The 16,491-nt window shown below is 41.2% G+C and overlaps 1 protein-coding gene across 2 annotated transcripts in view; it reads right to left on the reverse strand.

Moving 5' to 3' along the window:
- TBC1D19 (TBC1 domain family member 19) overlaps positions 1 to 16,491 on the reverse strand; it is a 327,200-nt gene that overhangs the window by 277,652 nt on the left and 33,057 nt on the right. For both annotated transcript variants that reach the window (XM_082267943.1, XM_082267942.1), the window contains exon 2: positions 2,473 to 2,545. In XM_082267943.1, coding sequence (XP_082124069.1) covers positions 2,473 to 2,545 — 73 coding nt within the window. The remainder of the gene's footprint in view (positions 1 to 2,472; positions 2,546 to 16,491) is intronic.

The following is a 16,491-nucleotide window of genomic DNA, read 5'->3' on the forward strand; positions in this document are numbered from 1 at the left end:
ACTGATTCTGCAGCACCAAAATGCCCAGTGCCAGCCCTGCCCAGTTCTCTCCTGCTGGCTACTGAACACATCTCCCTATGTTATAGAGATGAGAAAATGGGGGTGTTCTGTAATCAAGTAAAGGAGAAATGGGCAGAGCTGACAACACTGTTTTGGTTTTTAGTGCAACACAGGCAATGTGTTGTCAGCCCAGTAAAAAGTTAAAGTAAAACTAAACCTTCCGATTCTTTAAAGCCAAGGAAGCTGTCATTTTAGCCTCTGCTTGATCTGCAGTTGCCATGGTGCTGCACATGTGATCAATTATCACACCAGACATTTGATGGCTTGACAGTCTGGCTGACAGCACAAGGAACTTTGACACTTATCATTCACTGCATGCCTTAAATGTAACAGTTTAGGGAAACCGTTAAATTGATAGGTTTAGCTCCACTTTAAAGCGGTAGCAAAGTCAGCTTTGTGATTTTTACCAACAGGTAATAAGGCGTACCAGTAGGTAAAATATTATCTCCTAAACGTGCACTGATTGGGAGATATTCACCCTGGATTCAGCCAGTGAGGTCACCGGCGCATGCGGTCTGAAGGTCCAGCATACCGTGCCAGACCTTCAGAGCTTCGTGCCACAGCCAAGGGCTCCCATGTGCATGCGAGGGAGTGATGTTATTGCAGCTCAGGCCACTCATACAGTCAGAGCCCGTGAACCCAGAAGAAAGACCAGGGCAAGATGGAAGCCCTGTCAGTGATGACAGAGCGCCACTGGAGGGCTTTGTTCTAAGGCAAGTTTCTTTTATAATGTTCTAATATGCGATGCATACTACCGTATTTCCCCAAAAATAAGACCGGGTCTTATATTAATTTTGGCTACAAAAAACACACTAGGGCTTATTTTCAGGGTATGTCTTATTTATTTACGGTATGTACAATGATGATCTTAAAAGGGATTGTAACCCTAAAATAAATAAATAAATATTATGATTCTTTAAAGCATGATAGACAGCAGAGTGCTTGTGCTGTGTCATTTAGCCCTCTCTATGTTCTAAAAAACCTGGAATAAAAGACTAAAATGTTAAAAAAAAGTTCTTTCCCCCCCCTCTCCCTGTCATTTCAGGAGTCAGCATTATGACATTCTGTAAGCCCAAAAATAAACCTTGGATAAAGTCATTGTAAAATTATGTAATCGATTTTGAAAAAAAGATTATGTAATGTGCAGTGTGTCTCCTTTTGTAACTTTATTGTGGAAAATACCTTATTTACCGCACCACTGGGCACTTTTGTGACCCTCCGGAGTTCTACTTTCCCTCTCCGAATACTGCAGAGGGAGGGGCTGAGATCAAGAATTTTACTAGGGCTTATTTTTGGGGTAGGGCTTATTTTGCAGCCATCCCTGAAAATCATGCTAGGTCTTATTTTCAGGGTAGAGCTTATTTTCAGGGAAACAGGGTAGCACATTTTGCAATTGCCTTACAGGTGTTTTTTTTTTTAACTGTAGCGGTTTACTACCAATTTAGGGTCCTTTCACAAGAGCGCGCCGATCAAATCCGCCTGTCAGTTTTCTAGGCGAATCTGATCGGATCCTCAGTGCATCCCTATGGGGCAGCGGATGTCAGCGGAGACATGTCCGCTGACACCCGCTGCCATCCGCATCGGATGAGAGCGAACAGGCAGTCCGCTCTCATCTGATTCCCCCATAGAGATGCATGGGGCTCTGACACCTCCCTCTCCGCACACAGAGCGGAGAGGGAGCTGTCACCTTCCTACTCAGCGGGGGTCTGCGTTTACAATCCCCTGTTGAGCAGCATGGATCCGCCTACAGAGGCGGACCATGTGAAAGAGCCCTTAATGCTGGCCATACACTATACGAAAAATCGTTTGAACTAATTTTCAAAAAACGAACACTCGGCCGTGAGAGCAGACGATTGTGCCATCTAGTAATGACCAATAAATCGTTCAATGGACATAAACAAATCAGTTTTTTGTTCGTTTTTCACATATACTGAGTGTAAACAGTTTGGACGAGAAACACATTAACCTTTCAATTTATCGTTCATTCGGGAGAAAATTTCCAAACTTGCCCTTTGTTTTTTTTGGCTCAAAAACGTCACAAATGATTACCGATTTGTGCCCATTAACTGGCTGAAAAACAAACGAACTGTCCAAATGACCGAATTTCGGCCAATTTTTCGTATAGTGCATTGCCACCATTAGAGCTGAGTGCATTTCTGGCAGGATCATTAGATATTTTTCTGTACTTGCCATGTTTTAAAGGATACCAACCATGGTTCCAGCAACAATACTATTTCACAATGCAAATGAAAACCAAATAGCAGACTGATAAAGGTTACTTAATCTTTGATTCATTCAAAGGAAAGGGCAAAATGCCTCATCCTGGCATTAATGTTATCCCCTTTGAATCTACAACCTACCTAAACATTCTGTCTTCAATGTTATACACAGAGAAATTAAAGGATAACATACCAGAGGACTTCAAAAAATCTCTTATATCTTCTTTCAGGGTTTCAAGTTTAATATCTGGGCTGAGCAGACATCTCTGTAAATTAAAGAAATGACAAACTGAAGAAACACTTTCAAATTTGTTAACAAATGTATACATGCTTTGGAATAGTATAGAATGAGCATAGGTTATACTAAACGTTTACTTGGATATATACCTTATAAAGTTATCTCAAACAACTAAAAAACTTGTTAAAGTGAAACTATTATGGTTTTAGGTAATTTTTTGTATGTTACATCTTTGACCTTATGTTTTAGGTGTTTGTTTCTTTGTTATAATGGTGAAAGGCTGAACTGGTAGTACAGCGGTATGGATATTTTTTTCTAACAAAACCACTTGTCCAAGGGACTAAATTGGGGTCACAATCTACTTGTCACTCCTGACAATCTACTTGTCCTAAAAAAAAAAAAAAAAAAAATAATAATATTTTTTCCCAGGATGGAAAATATGAAGGGTTGATGTTTTTTATTAGGCAGAGGTGCTTTTAGGAATGTCTGGGGCTTTTAAAAACAGAAGGGGCTTTATGGTGACTTAAACATTTAATGTTTTTTATTTTTTACTAGAAAAGTTCTTAAAACCCCCAAACATGCTATATATTTTTTTTAAAGCAGAGGTCCTAGGGAATAAGTTGGAATTGCAATGTTTTATGTCACACAGCATTTGTGCAGCGGATTTTCAAATGTAGTTTTTTTGGAAAAACGACCTTTTTTTTTAAGTTTTTATGCAAAAAAAGGACACAACACATAACCCATTTTTTTTTTGGTAAAATATAAAAGATAATATTACGCTGAATAAACAGATACCAAACAAGCCTGTGCACCGGCAACAAACGATGTAAAGGTTACTATCCATAAGCAACGCTTTAAAAGCCTTTACAGGTTACCACTGTAGATTTAAACAGAAGTTATGGGACTAGAATTACTGCCCATGATCTGACGTTCGCAGTGATACCTCACATGTGTGGGACGATCGCTGTTTGCAAACTATCACTGTTTGCGGGGGGGACAGGGGTGCTTTAATTTTTTACACTGTCGCTTTAAATTTTTTTAAAAACTTTTATTGCTGTTACAAGGAATATAAATATCAATTTTTACAGCAAAAGGCAGTGACAGGTACTCTTTATGGAGAGATCTGGGGTTAATAAGACCCCAGAGCCCTCCTCTGCCCTTAAAAGACTTTGATCACACCAAGATCGATGTGATGAAATGCTTTCCATTTTTAAAAATGGAGCTGAGGAAACTGGAAGTGATGTATGCTCATCGCTTTCAGTTGCTTTTATCATAGAGGCAGACAGATCAGTTCCACCTCTACAATCACCCGGCAGAAGCGCCGGCTGGTCAATTGAGTGTCCTGGTGGAAGGCAGTAGGGGATGTCCCTTACTCCTGCTTGTAAATGTGATCCATCGGCTAGTTATCTGCTCGGGTTGCTTTTTAAAAGAGAGCTGTCAGCTCTAAACCTTTCTGCTTGCCCACGGGCTAAATGTAAAAAGAAAACTTCTTGCCTGGCGCCCAGAATTGAATTTAACATCCCTGTTGTGGTAAAGCACGAGATAGGGACACCCAGGAACAATTCCATCAGGTTTGTCCTGCACTTTTATTTAACAAGGCACTATATGAACAGTTCTGTGAAAAGGCTCTTTGTTCAGTAATTCTATAACATAAAACTAATGTGGTCTGTCCAGAACTTATTAGGATCCGAGAAAACAGACACATCCTGAAATTCTTCACGATAAGTAAATAAGTAACTTAGGTGACACATGTACACGTTCTACAATCATTCCAGCCAGTGTCTCACAGTATGCAGTCTTTTTTCTCCAAATAAACCTTTTCTGGCTCAACCCGATCCGGACACCACACAGTTCTCCCACACACTTACTTACAGCAGCAAAGTCTCTCTCCTTCCCCTGGTTCCCTGGCTTTGTAGTTTTATCTCAGCTAAACGTTATACTTTTCCAGTTCTGATTCCAGCATACAAGTCCCAGCAGCATCTGCTGTTTTGAACTTCTCCACAACAGTATCTCGGACCTGCCTGGTGTGTTCCTTGTTCTTCATGATGCTCTCTGCGCTTTAAACGGACCTCCTGAGACTATCACAGTGCAGGTGCATTTATACGGAAACTTGATTACACACAGGTGGATTCTATTTATCATCATTAGTCATTTAGGTCAACATTGGATCATTCAGAGATCTTCACTCAACTTCTGGAGAGAGTTTGCTGCACTGAAAGTAAAGGGGCTGAATAATTTTGCACGCCCAATTTTTCAGTTTTTTATTTGTTAAAAAAGTTTGAAATATCCAATTAATTTCATTCCACTTCATGATTGTGTCCCACTTGTTGTTGATTCTTCACAAAAAATTACAGTTTTATATCTTTAGGTTTGAAGCCTGAAATGTGGCAAAAGGTCGCAAAGTTCAAGGGGGCCGAATACTTTGGCAAGGCACTGTATATATTGTGTATGTGTGTAGTTCTGGATCGGTATCGGCAGATACACAAAGCCAAGTATCGGTATCGGGACTAGAAAAGTCGGATCGGTGCACCCCTAATTTGTATTCAGCCTCCTTTACTCTGATACCCCCAACTAAAATCTAGTGGAACCAATTGCCTTCAGAAGTCACCTAATTAGTAAATGGAGTCTACATGTGTTTAATTCATTCACAGTATCAATACAGCTGTTCTGTGAAGCCTTCAGAGGTTTGTTAGAAAAAGTTAGTGAACAAACCGCATGATGAAGGCCAAGGAACACAACAGACAGGTTAGGGATAAAGTTGTGGAGAAGTTTAAAGTAGGGTTAGGTTATAAAAAAAAATTCCAAGCCTTGAACATCTTACGGAGCAATGTTTAATCCATCCTCCGAAAATGGAAAGAGTATGGCACAACTGCAAACCTACCAAGACATGGCCGTCCACCTAAACTGACAGGCCGGGCAAGCAAGGAGAGCATTAATCAGAGAAGCAGCCAAGAGGCCCATGGTAAACTCTGGAGGAGCTGTAGAGATCCTCAGCTCAGGTGGGAGAATCTGTCCACAGGACAACTATTAATCGTGCACTTCACAAATCTGGCCTTTATGGAAGAATAGCAAGAAGAAAGCCATTGTTGAAAGAAAGCCATAAGAAGTCCAATTTGCCATGTGGGGGACACAGCAAACACGTGGAAGAAGGTGCTCTGATCAGATAAGACCAAAATTTAACTTTTTGGCCTAAAAGCAAAATGCTTTGTGTGGCGGATAACTAATACTGCACATCACCCTGAACACACCAACCCCACCGTGAAACATGGTGGTGGCAGCATCATGTTGTAGGGATACTTTTCTTCAGCAGGGACAGTGAAGCTGGTCAGAGTTGACAGGAAGATGGATGGAGCCAACTACAGGGCAATCTTAGAAAAAAAACTGTTAAGAGTCTGCTAAAGACTTGAGACTGGGGCAGAGGTTCAACTTCCAGCAGGAGAATGACCCTAAACATACAGAAAGCGCTACAATGGAATTGTTTAGATCATTAGATCAGCTGCAAAGCATATTCATGTGTTAGAATGGCCCACTCAAAGTCCAGACCTAAATCCAATTAGGAATCTGTGGCGAGACTTCAATATTGATGTTCAGAGACGTTCTCCATCCAATCTGACAGAGCTTGAGCTATTTTGCAAAGAAGAATGGGCAAACATTTTACTTTCTAGATGTGCAAAACTGGTAGAGACATACCCAAAAGAGAGACTGGTAGAGACTGCGCCAATCTTTATGAATTCCAGGGATTATCTTTTCTGAAATCTAGTGACACGTACAGTTCTAATGGGAAAAATTTAACTTTCCAGATGTGCAAAGCTGGTAGAGACATCCCCAAAATGTCTTGCAGCTGTAATTGCAGCGAAAGGTGGTTCTACAAAGTAGTAGGGGGGCTGAATACAAATGCACGCCACACTTTTCAGATATTTACAGTATCTCACCAAAAAGAGTACACTTCTCACATTTTTGTAAATATTTTATTATATCTTTTCATGTGACCACACTGAAGAAATTACACTTTGCTACAATGTAAAGTAGTGAGTGTACAGCTTGTATAACAGTGTAAATTTGCTGTCCCCTCAAAATAACTCAACGTACAGCCATTAATGACTAAACTGCTGGAAACAAAAGGGAGTACATCCCTAAGTTAAAATGTCTAAATTGGGCCCAAAGTGTCAATATTTTGTGTGGCCACCATTATTTTCCAGCACTGCCCTAACTCTCTTGGGCATGGAGTTCACCAGAGCTTCGCAGGTTGCCACTGGAGTCCTCTTCCACTCCTCCCTGAGGACATCATGGAGCTGGTGGATGTTAAAGACCTTACGCTCCTCCACCTTCTGTGAAGGAATGTGATGAACACTTGTGAATTAAGCAAAATGTCTATTTTTCTATGTCTATTTTTCTGTACATGTACATATCTTTTTTCTGTCTTCCTTACTTAAAATGTCCGTTACTAGATACCCCCACCACCGACAATGGAATGTGAGAAAAAGATGGAGCCTTGGCACGGTGCCTTCAAGAGAAGATAACATTCATAAACTCGAAGGGGACTACCTTATAATGGACATGACTAATCAGAAAGCTGCAAATAAACAGTATTATGCTAATATTATGCTTATTACGATATGACACCGCCTACTAACTATTTAACTCGCTGTACATTAGGAATAAACAGGAAGTATCATTTACCTGAACAATGTGTGTCAGTGTGATATCCTCGTGCATGCACTCTAATTACCTATTTAATTAGACCCAGTAGCAGAAATCTATTTTGAGCCTGATTGAGGTTCGCAAACCATTACACTTCTGTTTCAGGATGCCCCACAGATGCTCAATAGGGTTTAGGTGTGGAGACATGCTTGGCCAAGGCCATCACTTTTACCCTCAGCTTCTTTAGCAAGGCAGTGGTGGTCTTGGAGGCATGTTTGGGGTCGTTATGTTGGAATACTGCTTTGCGGCCCAGTCTCTGAAAGTATGGGATCATACTCTGCTTTAGTATGTCACATTACATGTTGGCATTCATGGTTCCCTCAATGAACTGTAGCCCCCCATTGCCGGCAGCATTCATGCAGCCCCAGACCATGACACTCCCACCACCATGCTTGACTGTAGGCAAGACACACTTGTCTTTGTACTCCTCACTTGGTTGCCACCACACACGCTTGACACCATCTGAACCAAACAAGTTTATCTAGGTCTCATCAGACCACAGGACATGATTCCAGTAATCAGTGTCCTTAGTCTGCTTGTCTTCAGAAAACGGTTTGCGGGCTTTCTTGTGCTTCATCTTTAAAAGAGGCTTCCTTCTGGGACGACGGCTATGCAGACTAATTTGATGCAGTGTATGGTCTGAGCACTGACAGGCTGAGCCCCCACCCCTTCAACCTCTGCAGCAATGCTGGCAGCACTTACACATCTATTTCCCAAAGACAACCTCTGGATAGGACGCTGAGCACGTGCACTCAAACTTTTATTGGTGGACCATGGTGAGGCCTGTTCTGAGTGTAACCGGTAGTGTTAAACTGCTGTACGGTCCTGGCCACCATGCTGCAGCTCAGTTTCGGGGTCTTGGCAATCTTCTTATAGCCTAGGCCATCTTTAAGTAGAGCAACAATTCTTTTTTTCAGATCCTCAGGGAGTTCTTTGACATGAGTTGCCATGTTGAACTTCCAGCTACCAGTATGAGAGAGTGAGAGAGATAACACCAAATTTAACACACCTGAAACCTTGTAACAACGAGTCACATGACACCCAGAAGGGAAAATTGCTAATTGGGCCCAATTTGGGCATTTTCACTTAGGGGTGTACTCACTTTTGTTGCCAGCGGTTTAGACATGAATGGCTGTGTGTTGAGTTATTTTGAGGGGACAGTAAATTTACACTGTTATACAAGCTGTACACTCACTACTTTACATTGTAGCAAAGTGTCATTTCTTCAGTGTTGTCACATGAAAAGATAGAATAAAATATTTACAAAAATGTGAGGGGTGTTAGTTTAGTATAACATGAAAAAAATGTGGAAACATTTAAAGGGGTATGAATACTTTTTCAAGGCACTGTAGTGAATGCAGGGTCTTGGGTTTACTATCACTTTAAAGCGGTTGTAAACCCTTGTAAAAAAAAAAAAAAAAAAACCTGCAAGACAAAGGCATAATGGGCTGGTATGCATACTAGCCCATTATGTGTAACTTACCTTAGAACGAAGCCCCGACACGGACCCCCGGACATCGCTGCGGGCGCTGCCATGATCCCTCGCCGTCTCTTCCGGGTTCGGCGGCTCCGGCGCGGTGATTGGCCGGAAGAGACGGCTCCGGCGCGATGATTGGCCGGAGCCGCGATGACGTCACTCCCGCACATGCGCGCGGGAGTGATTTTCCGGCAAGCTCCCGGCAAGTTAATTGAAGGTCCCCCCGGACCTTCAGAGCGCATGCGCCGCTCGCGAGAGCGGCTGCATGCACTGTAAATATCTCCTAAACCATGCCGGTTTAGGAGATATTATTTGTACCTACAGGTAAGCCTTATTATAGGCTTACCTGTAGGTAAAAGTGTCAAAAAGCGGGATACTACCGCTTTAAGCAATAAATCCTATAAATAATATACAACAGACTGCTAAACAGCCTCTGGAAAACATGTAAAAAGGAGACTAAAGCTCCACCTGCCGGTTAAGGAAAACATGCGCCACAACTGGTTACATATTTTAGGGGGGTAATTCAGTGAAGTTGCTGCGCCACTTTTCTGAGGTTAACCAATCTTGGTAATGAATAGCGCCAAATTCATGAAGGGTTTGCAACACTTTTGGTTCTGAGAGCCACTCGTGCACCAAATTCAGATAGTTATAAAATGTGCCACCTTTACATTGCGTCACATTCAATATGTGAAACATAAAAGTGGAGCTAATTAAGACCAACTCTCTTTTGGTGTATGGAGAGAAAACTGGCTCAGACAGATTTTGCAAAAGTGTCTAACGTGCATTCTAAAAGTACGAGTTCTAGATGGTTGCATAAATTTGGCGAATTTTCCCCCCATTTTTATAATGCATAAAAGACATTTTCGCAAAATCTGCCTGCGCCAGTCTTTATGAATTCCAGGGATTATCTTTTCTGATAATCTAGTGACACATACAGTTCTAAATTTGTAAACTCATAGGCTTCCTTCACACGGGTGTTTACCCGCATACACTGGATTCCAGCTGCAAGATTCAGTGGATTCTTGTAGCTGCAATGACAGGTGTATGGGAATAACAGTGGACGCTCTGCCTATATAAAGTAATGACAGGCTGACAGCGGCCATCGCTGTTCAAGTGTAGCCGAACACCAAAGGGTTACCTTACGGTTAGGGGTGGATGTCTGAGCTTGGATGCATCTGACTGCTATTCGCATGTAAGTAAGAATCCGATGATTCTTACTGCTGAAATCCAGTATATGCCAGTAAATGCCTGTGTGAAGGAGACCCTAGAGATTATCTGGATTTCTTTATAAATAGATCCTTAAAACATAATCTAATTTCTCCAAATCATAATCCTAAACAAATAGTTTTCAGATTAAAGTTATTGGAAAAATAATTCTATATAATACAAATAACAAATTTCATTTGGGTACAGCGTTGCATGACTGCGCAATTGTCCTTCAAAATGCGACAGCGCTGAAAGAATGGCCTTGGCCTGGGCAGGAAATGGGTTTAAGTGCCCAGTAGGCAAGTTAATAGGTTCTTCTGTGCTAACCTACTATAGGAATTATGATCTAATATAAAAACATGTGTTTTCAAGTGCAGGAATTGCCTGCATAGCAATACGCTGTCATTCAAAAGGTTCTTTGTGGGCCACTAGTAGACTATACTGTATAAATTCCATTGCACTGGCCTTTGTAGGACCTCTACACCTAAGGAAAACAGCAATGGTTCTGAATTCTTCCATTTGTAAACTATCTGCCTAACAGTGGAGAAAAGAGCACATTTCTAGAAATCTTTTACAACCATTTTCATTCTTATAAACTTTGACTATTCTGCTTCTTATTTTCAGCTATTCAAAATCATGCCCATACCAGAGATGATAGGAACACCATGATCATTGCTTGAAATACCTGCTTCCAGTTACATTTTCCTTTATATCACTATAATTGAGATTTACATACTTTCTTATTCCTGATTGTTTGAAACATATGATTAGTAGCGATATAAAATGCTCTGCAAAACTTGTTTATTAGAAAAATTGAATAACATCTTTTTCATGTACGGTCTCGGATTTCACACAAATTTATGCATCTTTAGATGGCATAAATCCTCAGAATTTAAACTAGTTTATGAAAATGATGTAAAACACAGTGGGCCTTTAAGAAGTAAGTTGTGTAGAAGTAAAGAAGGTAAAACTGATTCCACATAGAAAATTCAATTTATTTTAAAAGAATAATTAATCATAATTAGCTGTCCCCTTCAGTGTTTGCGTGAGAGACCTAATCAAATAAAATTAAGCACACAGAAGGTTACTGCTGTTTTCTGTATGCTTTAAATGAATCTGTATTCCAGTAGAACAAAATGATGGCAATAAGAATGGAAGCTAAATAAGCTATTACATTATCAAATCTATATGCTAAATAAACCAGCAGTTAGGACGGCTCCACACTGCCCCACTGCGCTTTTGCTAAATAGCAGCTAACCCGCAGTTTTTGTGTGAGTTAACTGGGCTTTCCCATAGACTTCTATGAGGTACTGCGGTTTTGGTGCGGATTTAAAAAGCGCACCAAAACTCCTCCATGCTGCATCTTTGGTGCTGTATCAGTTGTGTTTTATTTTTTTAACTGATTCGTGACAAATTTTCCTACACATGTTTAATAATATTTCTCACCCACAGATGGTTTAGTGAGCTTTTGTGTATTTAAAGATGGCCGCCACATATCCAATTGATCATGTGGTTGTGGGGGGGGAAGTAAAATCATGTGTTGATGACCTCACTCACAAAATGACCTGAAAGTGGTCAAGAGGAATGATTACATCCTGTGGGTGGTCTCTGGTATACAGTACTATAAATAGAGTCCATAGCATGAGGAATAGTCTGTTTTTCGGAGCTGTGGAAAGACCAAGCATGCAGCCAGGATTTCTTATTGTCCTGTTCCTCCAGATATCCAGTGTAAGCTGTTGACATTCAACTACCAGAGCTAAAGTATTACTTGTTATTTTGGAATATTGGGAATAGGAGTGTATGTTTAAGTCATGGTATTTTGTTTAATGTTTATGGTAACTTTTATGTGTAAGAAGCTTTATGTATTTTGATGTCCAGTAAAGTTTTGTTGCAGAGAAGCCCCTCCCCCCACCCCGCTTTGCAAGGGTGAATTGCTGGTTTAGTCTAGGATCAGAGGAATTTGTAGTAATACGTACCTTTTTCTTTGCTTCTAAGCATAAGGAAGTCTGTGGAAGTGAGGATTAAGGTAAGTATTCCTGTGGGTTCCTTTTCCCCAGACCAGTGGTCTCCAAACTGCAGCCTATGGGGCAGGTGCCTTCTTTTATCTGGTCCCTGGGGCAATATTCCTCCCACTAATTTGAAGCACTAACCCTTTTACTGACAACAACGAGGCACTATTATTTCCACTAACACAAACAGTGGGGTACTACTCCTCCTACTAACACCAACGATGGGGCACAATTTCTTCCACCAACACCAAAAATGGTGCACTATTCCTTCAACTAAGATGTGGCACTAATCTGCACCAATAATGGAGCACTATTCCTTCCAATGACACCAACGATAAGGCTCTATTCCTTCACTGACAACAATGGGTCAGTGTTCCTCCCATTGACAACAATGGGTCAGTATTCCTCCCATTGACAACAATGGGTCAGTATTCCTCCCATTGACAACAATGGGTCAGTATTCCTCCCATTGACAACAATGGGTCAGTATTCCTCCCATTGACAACAATGGGTCAGTATTCCTCCCATTGACAACAATGGGTCAGTATTCCTCCCATTGACAACAATGGGTCAGTATTCCTCCCATTGACAACAATAGGCACTATTCCTTCTCTTGTACTTTTGTTACTCCCACTGACCATCAAGACTGAGGCACTGTTTTTACTGCTGCTCGAAGTTGGGCTTTAATGTGTGCTTTGATATGCATCATCACGTCATTTTATCTCTCATTTTCATGTGTTGTGTTCTACAGAACAAGTGTATGACGGTGCACAAGCACTTTAAAATGCACGTTCATTCAGATTGTCAAGTGTTTTTAATATTCAAAAGGGTGTGAATACGGATGGGTTTAACAATATTTCGAGTAGGTCACATAGTTCAAATGAGGTATTCGTGTATAGCTCTCAACTGTCCCTGAATCTGTCCCTCTTTTCTTCTCATTTGTCCCTCATTTTGGTCTGATCTATAGAGTTGCATGTAAAATGCACTTTTTATCTTTCAAAAAGTATTTCCCAGTACTAAACATTTCATCCATTTTCTAAATGGTTGCTTTTGTACATTTCAAAAGCCAGTATAAAGGAATAGAAGTAGTTAAAAAAAAAAAGCACTTGTGGGTTTAACAAATCATTTTTTGAGGATTCTCCTTTAAGGAGGCGTGGCAGGGGTGTGTTCTCTGCCTACATACCTTTGCTAATAGGTGTCCCTCGTTCCCATCTCAAAAATGTGGAAGAGAAGCTTCCGTGTCTGTTCAGTTTCTGCAGAACAAACGTAGCCCGCTCTGCTCTTTGGGGGGCCGGTAGTAAACGTACTCCGTCTGTCCGTTTACATATGACTAACCTGCGATTCGATTTGCCTAAACAGAATAGATCCCCTTCCATTTTTTTTTTCAGCAGACTGGATTGGGCTTGGCGGAAAGCAGCTGTAAATGGACACAAGTCCATTTACACTTGGCTGTCTATAGGGATGCATGGGTCACCCAATCAGGTCCGCCTGTCAGTTTTTCAGGTGGGCCTGATCAGATGGTCCATGCATCCCTATAGACAGTCACATGTAAACTGACTTATGTGTGTTTACACCTGATGACCGCCAGGTCCGATCGGATCGCCCATGTGAAGGGGGCCTAATTAACATGAAGGCAAAAGAAATATTGCTCCCAATACTTAACAAGTAGTGTCCTGAAATGTGTTTTGACACCTCTTTATCACATATGCTTCCCATGGACACAACACATTACTTCATCCTTCACTGCCAGCAAGTGCAAAAGGCTCAGGAAATGTTGAATCATTAAACAAACAGTGTAATGAAATGGAAATTGGCTAACTATGCTGTTACCAATTAGAAGAAGAAATGACTGAGATATTATGAGGAGGGCGATCATTAATAGTTATTTTTAGGATGGTTTAGTACACGCAAGGTGATGGAAACAAAGCTTCATTTGTTGTCTGGAATCCATTCAAAAGGAAACACATTCATTAGGTGAATGCAAATACAACCAAATAAAATAGAGTCACAGCAACCAGTACAAGTACTATTTTCTATATTAATTAAACAAAAAAAAACATGATCGAAAAAACATCACTCAACTGATTCACTAGCAATCATTTCAAAAATGGGGTTTTTTTTTTTGCTTTTTTTTAACAACTTCAGCTCTGAAAGATTTACCCCCTTCATGACCAGGCAATTTTTTGCAATACAGCACTGCATTATTTTAAATGACAAGTGAGCAGTCGTGCGACATTATACCCACATATAATTTATGTCATATTTTCCCCCACAAATAGAGCTTTTATTTGATAATATTTGACCACCTCTGCGTTTTTTATTTTTTGCTCTATAAAAAAAAAAAAAAAAAAAAAAAAAAAAAAGACAGACAATTTTGAAAAAAAAAAAAAAGGGGAGTGAAGTTCCTCTTTAACCACTTGCCGTCTGCTCACTAGAGCTCTACTGCGGCAAAGTGGTTCGTTATCGTCTGGCGACGTAGACCTACGTCGCCAGGCACTCCCCTCTTTCGGCGGCACGCACGCGCCGCCGGAGGCTCGCTCCCGCTGTTTTCAGTCACAGCGGGAGTCGGGCCAGGGGAGGAGCGGCGTCGATCGCCGCTGCTCTTCCCCGATCGTTGGGGAATCGGGTGTGGAGATCCGCCCGATTGTGTAAACACAAGCGGCCGGATCTCCTAAGTGACAGGCAGGGTCAGATTGCAGGGTTCAGCATAGCTGAACATGCGATCTGTCCCTGTGTCACTCAGTCACCTCCCCCCACACACGTTAGTAAGCACCAGGCATACATTAACCCCTCCCTCTCCAATACAATTAACCCCTTCCCTGCCAGTGTCATTTTTTACAGTAACAGTGCATATATATAGCACTGATTACTGCAGTAATGTCACTGGTACCCCCAAAAGTGTCAAAAATGTCAGTCAAGGGTCTGATCTGTCCGCCGCAATGTCGCAGTCCCGCAAAAAAAAAAAAAAAAAAAAAAAAAAAAAAAAAAAAAAATCGCAGATCGCCGCCATTACTCGTTAAAAAAAAAAAACACCAAAAATGGCAGAAATCTTCCCCTTAGTAAACACAATAACTTTTGCGCAAACCAATCAAAATACGCTTATTGTGATTTTTTTTTACCAAACATAGGTAGCAGAAAACAAATTGGCCAAAAATTTTTACATTTTTTGGGGGGGAATTTCATATAAAAAAAATGTGAAAAATATTGTTATTTTTTCAAAATTTATGCTATTTTTTTGTTTATAGCGCAAAAAGTAAAAATCGCACAGGTGATCAAATACCACCAAAAGAAAGCTCTGTTTGTGGGGAAAAAAAAGACGTAAATTTCGCTTGGGTACGGCGTCGCACGACCGCGCAATTGTCAGTTAAATTCGCACAGTGCTGAATCGCAAAAAGTGGCCCAGACTTAAGACAGCAAAATCCTCCGGTGGTAAAGTGGTTAAAGCCCATCTACAGCCAAAATATTTTATTAAGGCTCAGTTCAGACTAAAGTTGGGAAAGTTGGGAGGTATGAATGTGTCTAGCGCTTTTACAAGCATTTAGGTACGTTTACAGGCATTAAGTGCTTGGGCGTTAATTCATTTCATTGGCCGGAATAAATAATTTAGTGTTGAAAAATGTTTAGACATTTTCCTGCCTAAACTCTGCTGTTCTTGGGCACACTGTCAGAGGGTTTTTTTTTTTTTTTTTTATCCTTGCCCCTAAATGCTGCTAAAGGTCCAAGGCCTCTTGCACACAATACTCCTGTTTGAGCATCTACTTTTTCATCTGTTTTTTTTTTTTGATTTATGTATTTGCGTGTATTTTCGCGCACATGGGTTCGTGCATTTGCACGCACGTGCCCGCAATTTTTGCGCAAATGTGCAGCAACTTATTCCCATGTTCTTGTTCTGCTCATTTTGTAAATGCCCATCTGCGCACATTTGTACGCAATCGCACGCATTTGCGCGCATGAGGGGTAAATTACTGACCAAAAATGCAGATTTTTCTATTTTGTTTTTACTGAAGAATGCACGGCGCTTGTTTACGCGCCTGTGTGAATAGGCACATTACAATTAATGGGCTGTATTTTAGCTCAGTAAAAAAAAAAAAAAACAACTGTATCGAGCTTTTACAAGCTGCAGTGTGCAAGAGGCCTAAGGCCCCTTTCACACAGGCGGACAGTTTAGATCCACCTGTCAGTTTTTCAGGCGGATCTGAACGGATGTCCCATGCATCTCTATCGGGCATCGGATGTCACTGGAGACATGTCCGCTGACCTCCGATCCGTCAAAGCTGGATGGATGGAAACCCTATTTTCCATCCGTCCAGCGGATCGGATGGGATCGGATGAGAACGGACAGACAGTCTGTTCCCATCCGATTCCCCCATAGAGGACAGCGGGACCTGACAGCTGTGTCTCGGCACACAGCGCAGAGACACAGCTGTCATCTGCCTGCTCAGCGGGGGATCGGCGGATCGGATCTAACGGACTCAGTGTGTGAAAGGGGCCTAACAGAAAAATCATAAATGAGCAGCCAGCACAGCGAGGACAGTCTGTATACAAAAAAGAAAGCAATATGTGCGGCGCTAATATAACACT

Source organism: Pelophylax lessonae, assembly GCF_965119305.1.
Source record: "Pelophylax lessonae genome assembly, chromosome: 1".
In the NCBI taxonomy this organism is placed as follows: Eukaryota; Metazoa; Chordata; class Amphibia; order Anura; family Ranidae; genus Pelophylax; species Pelophylax lessonae.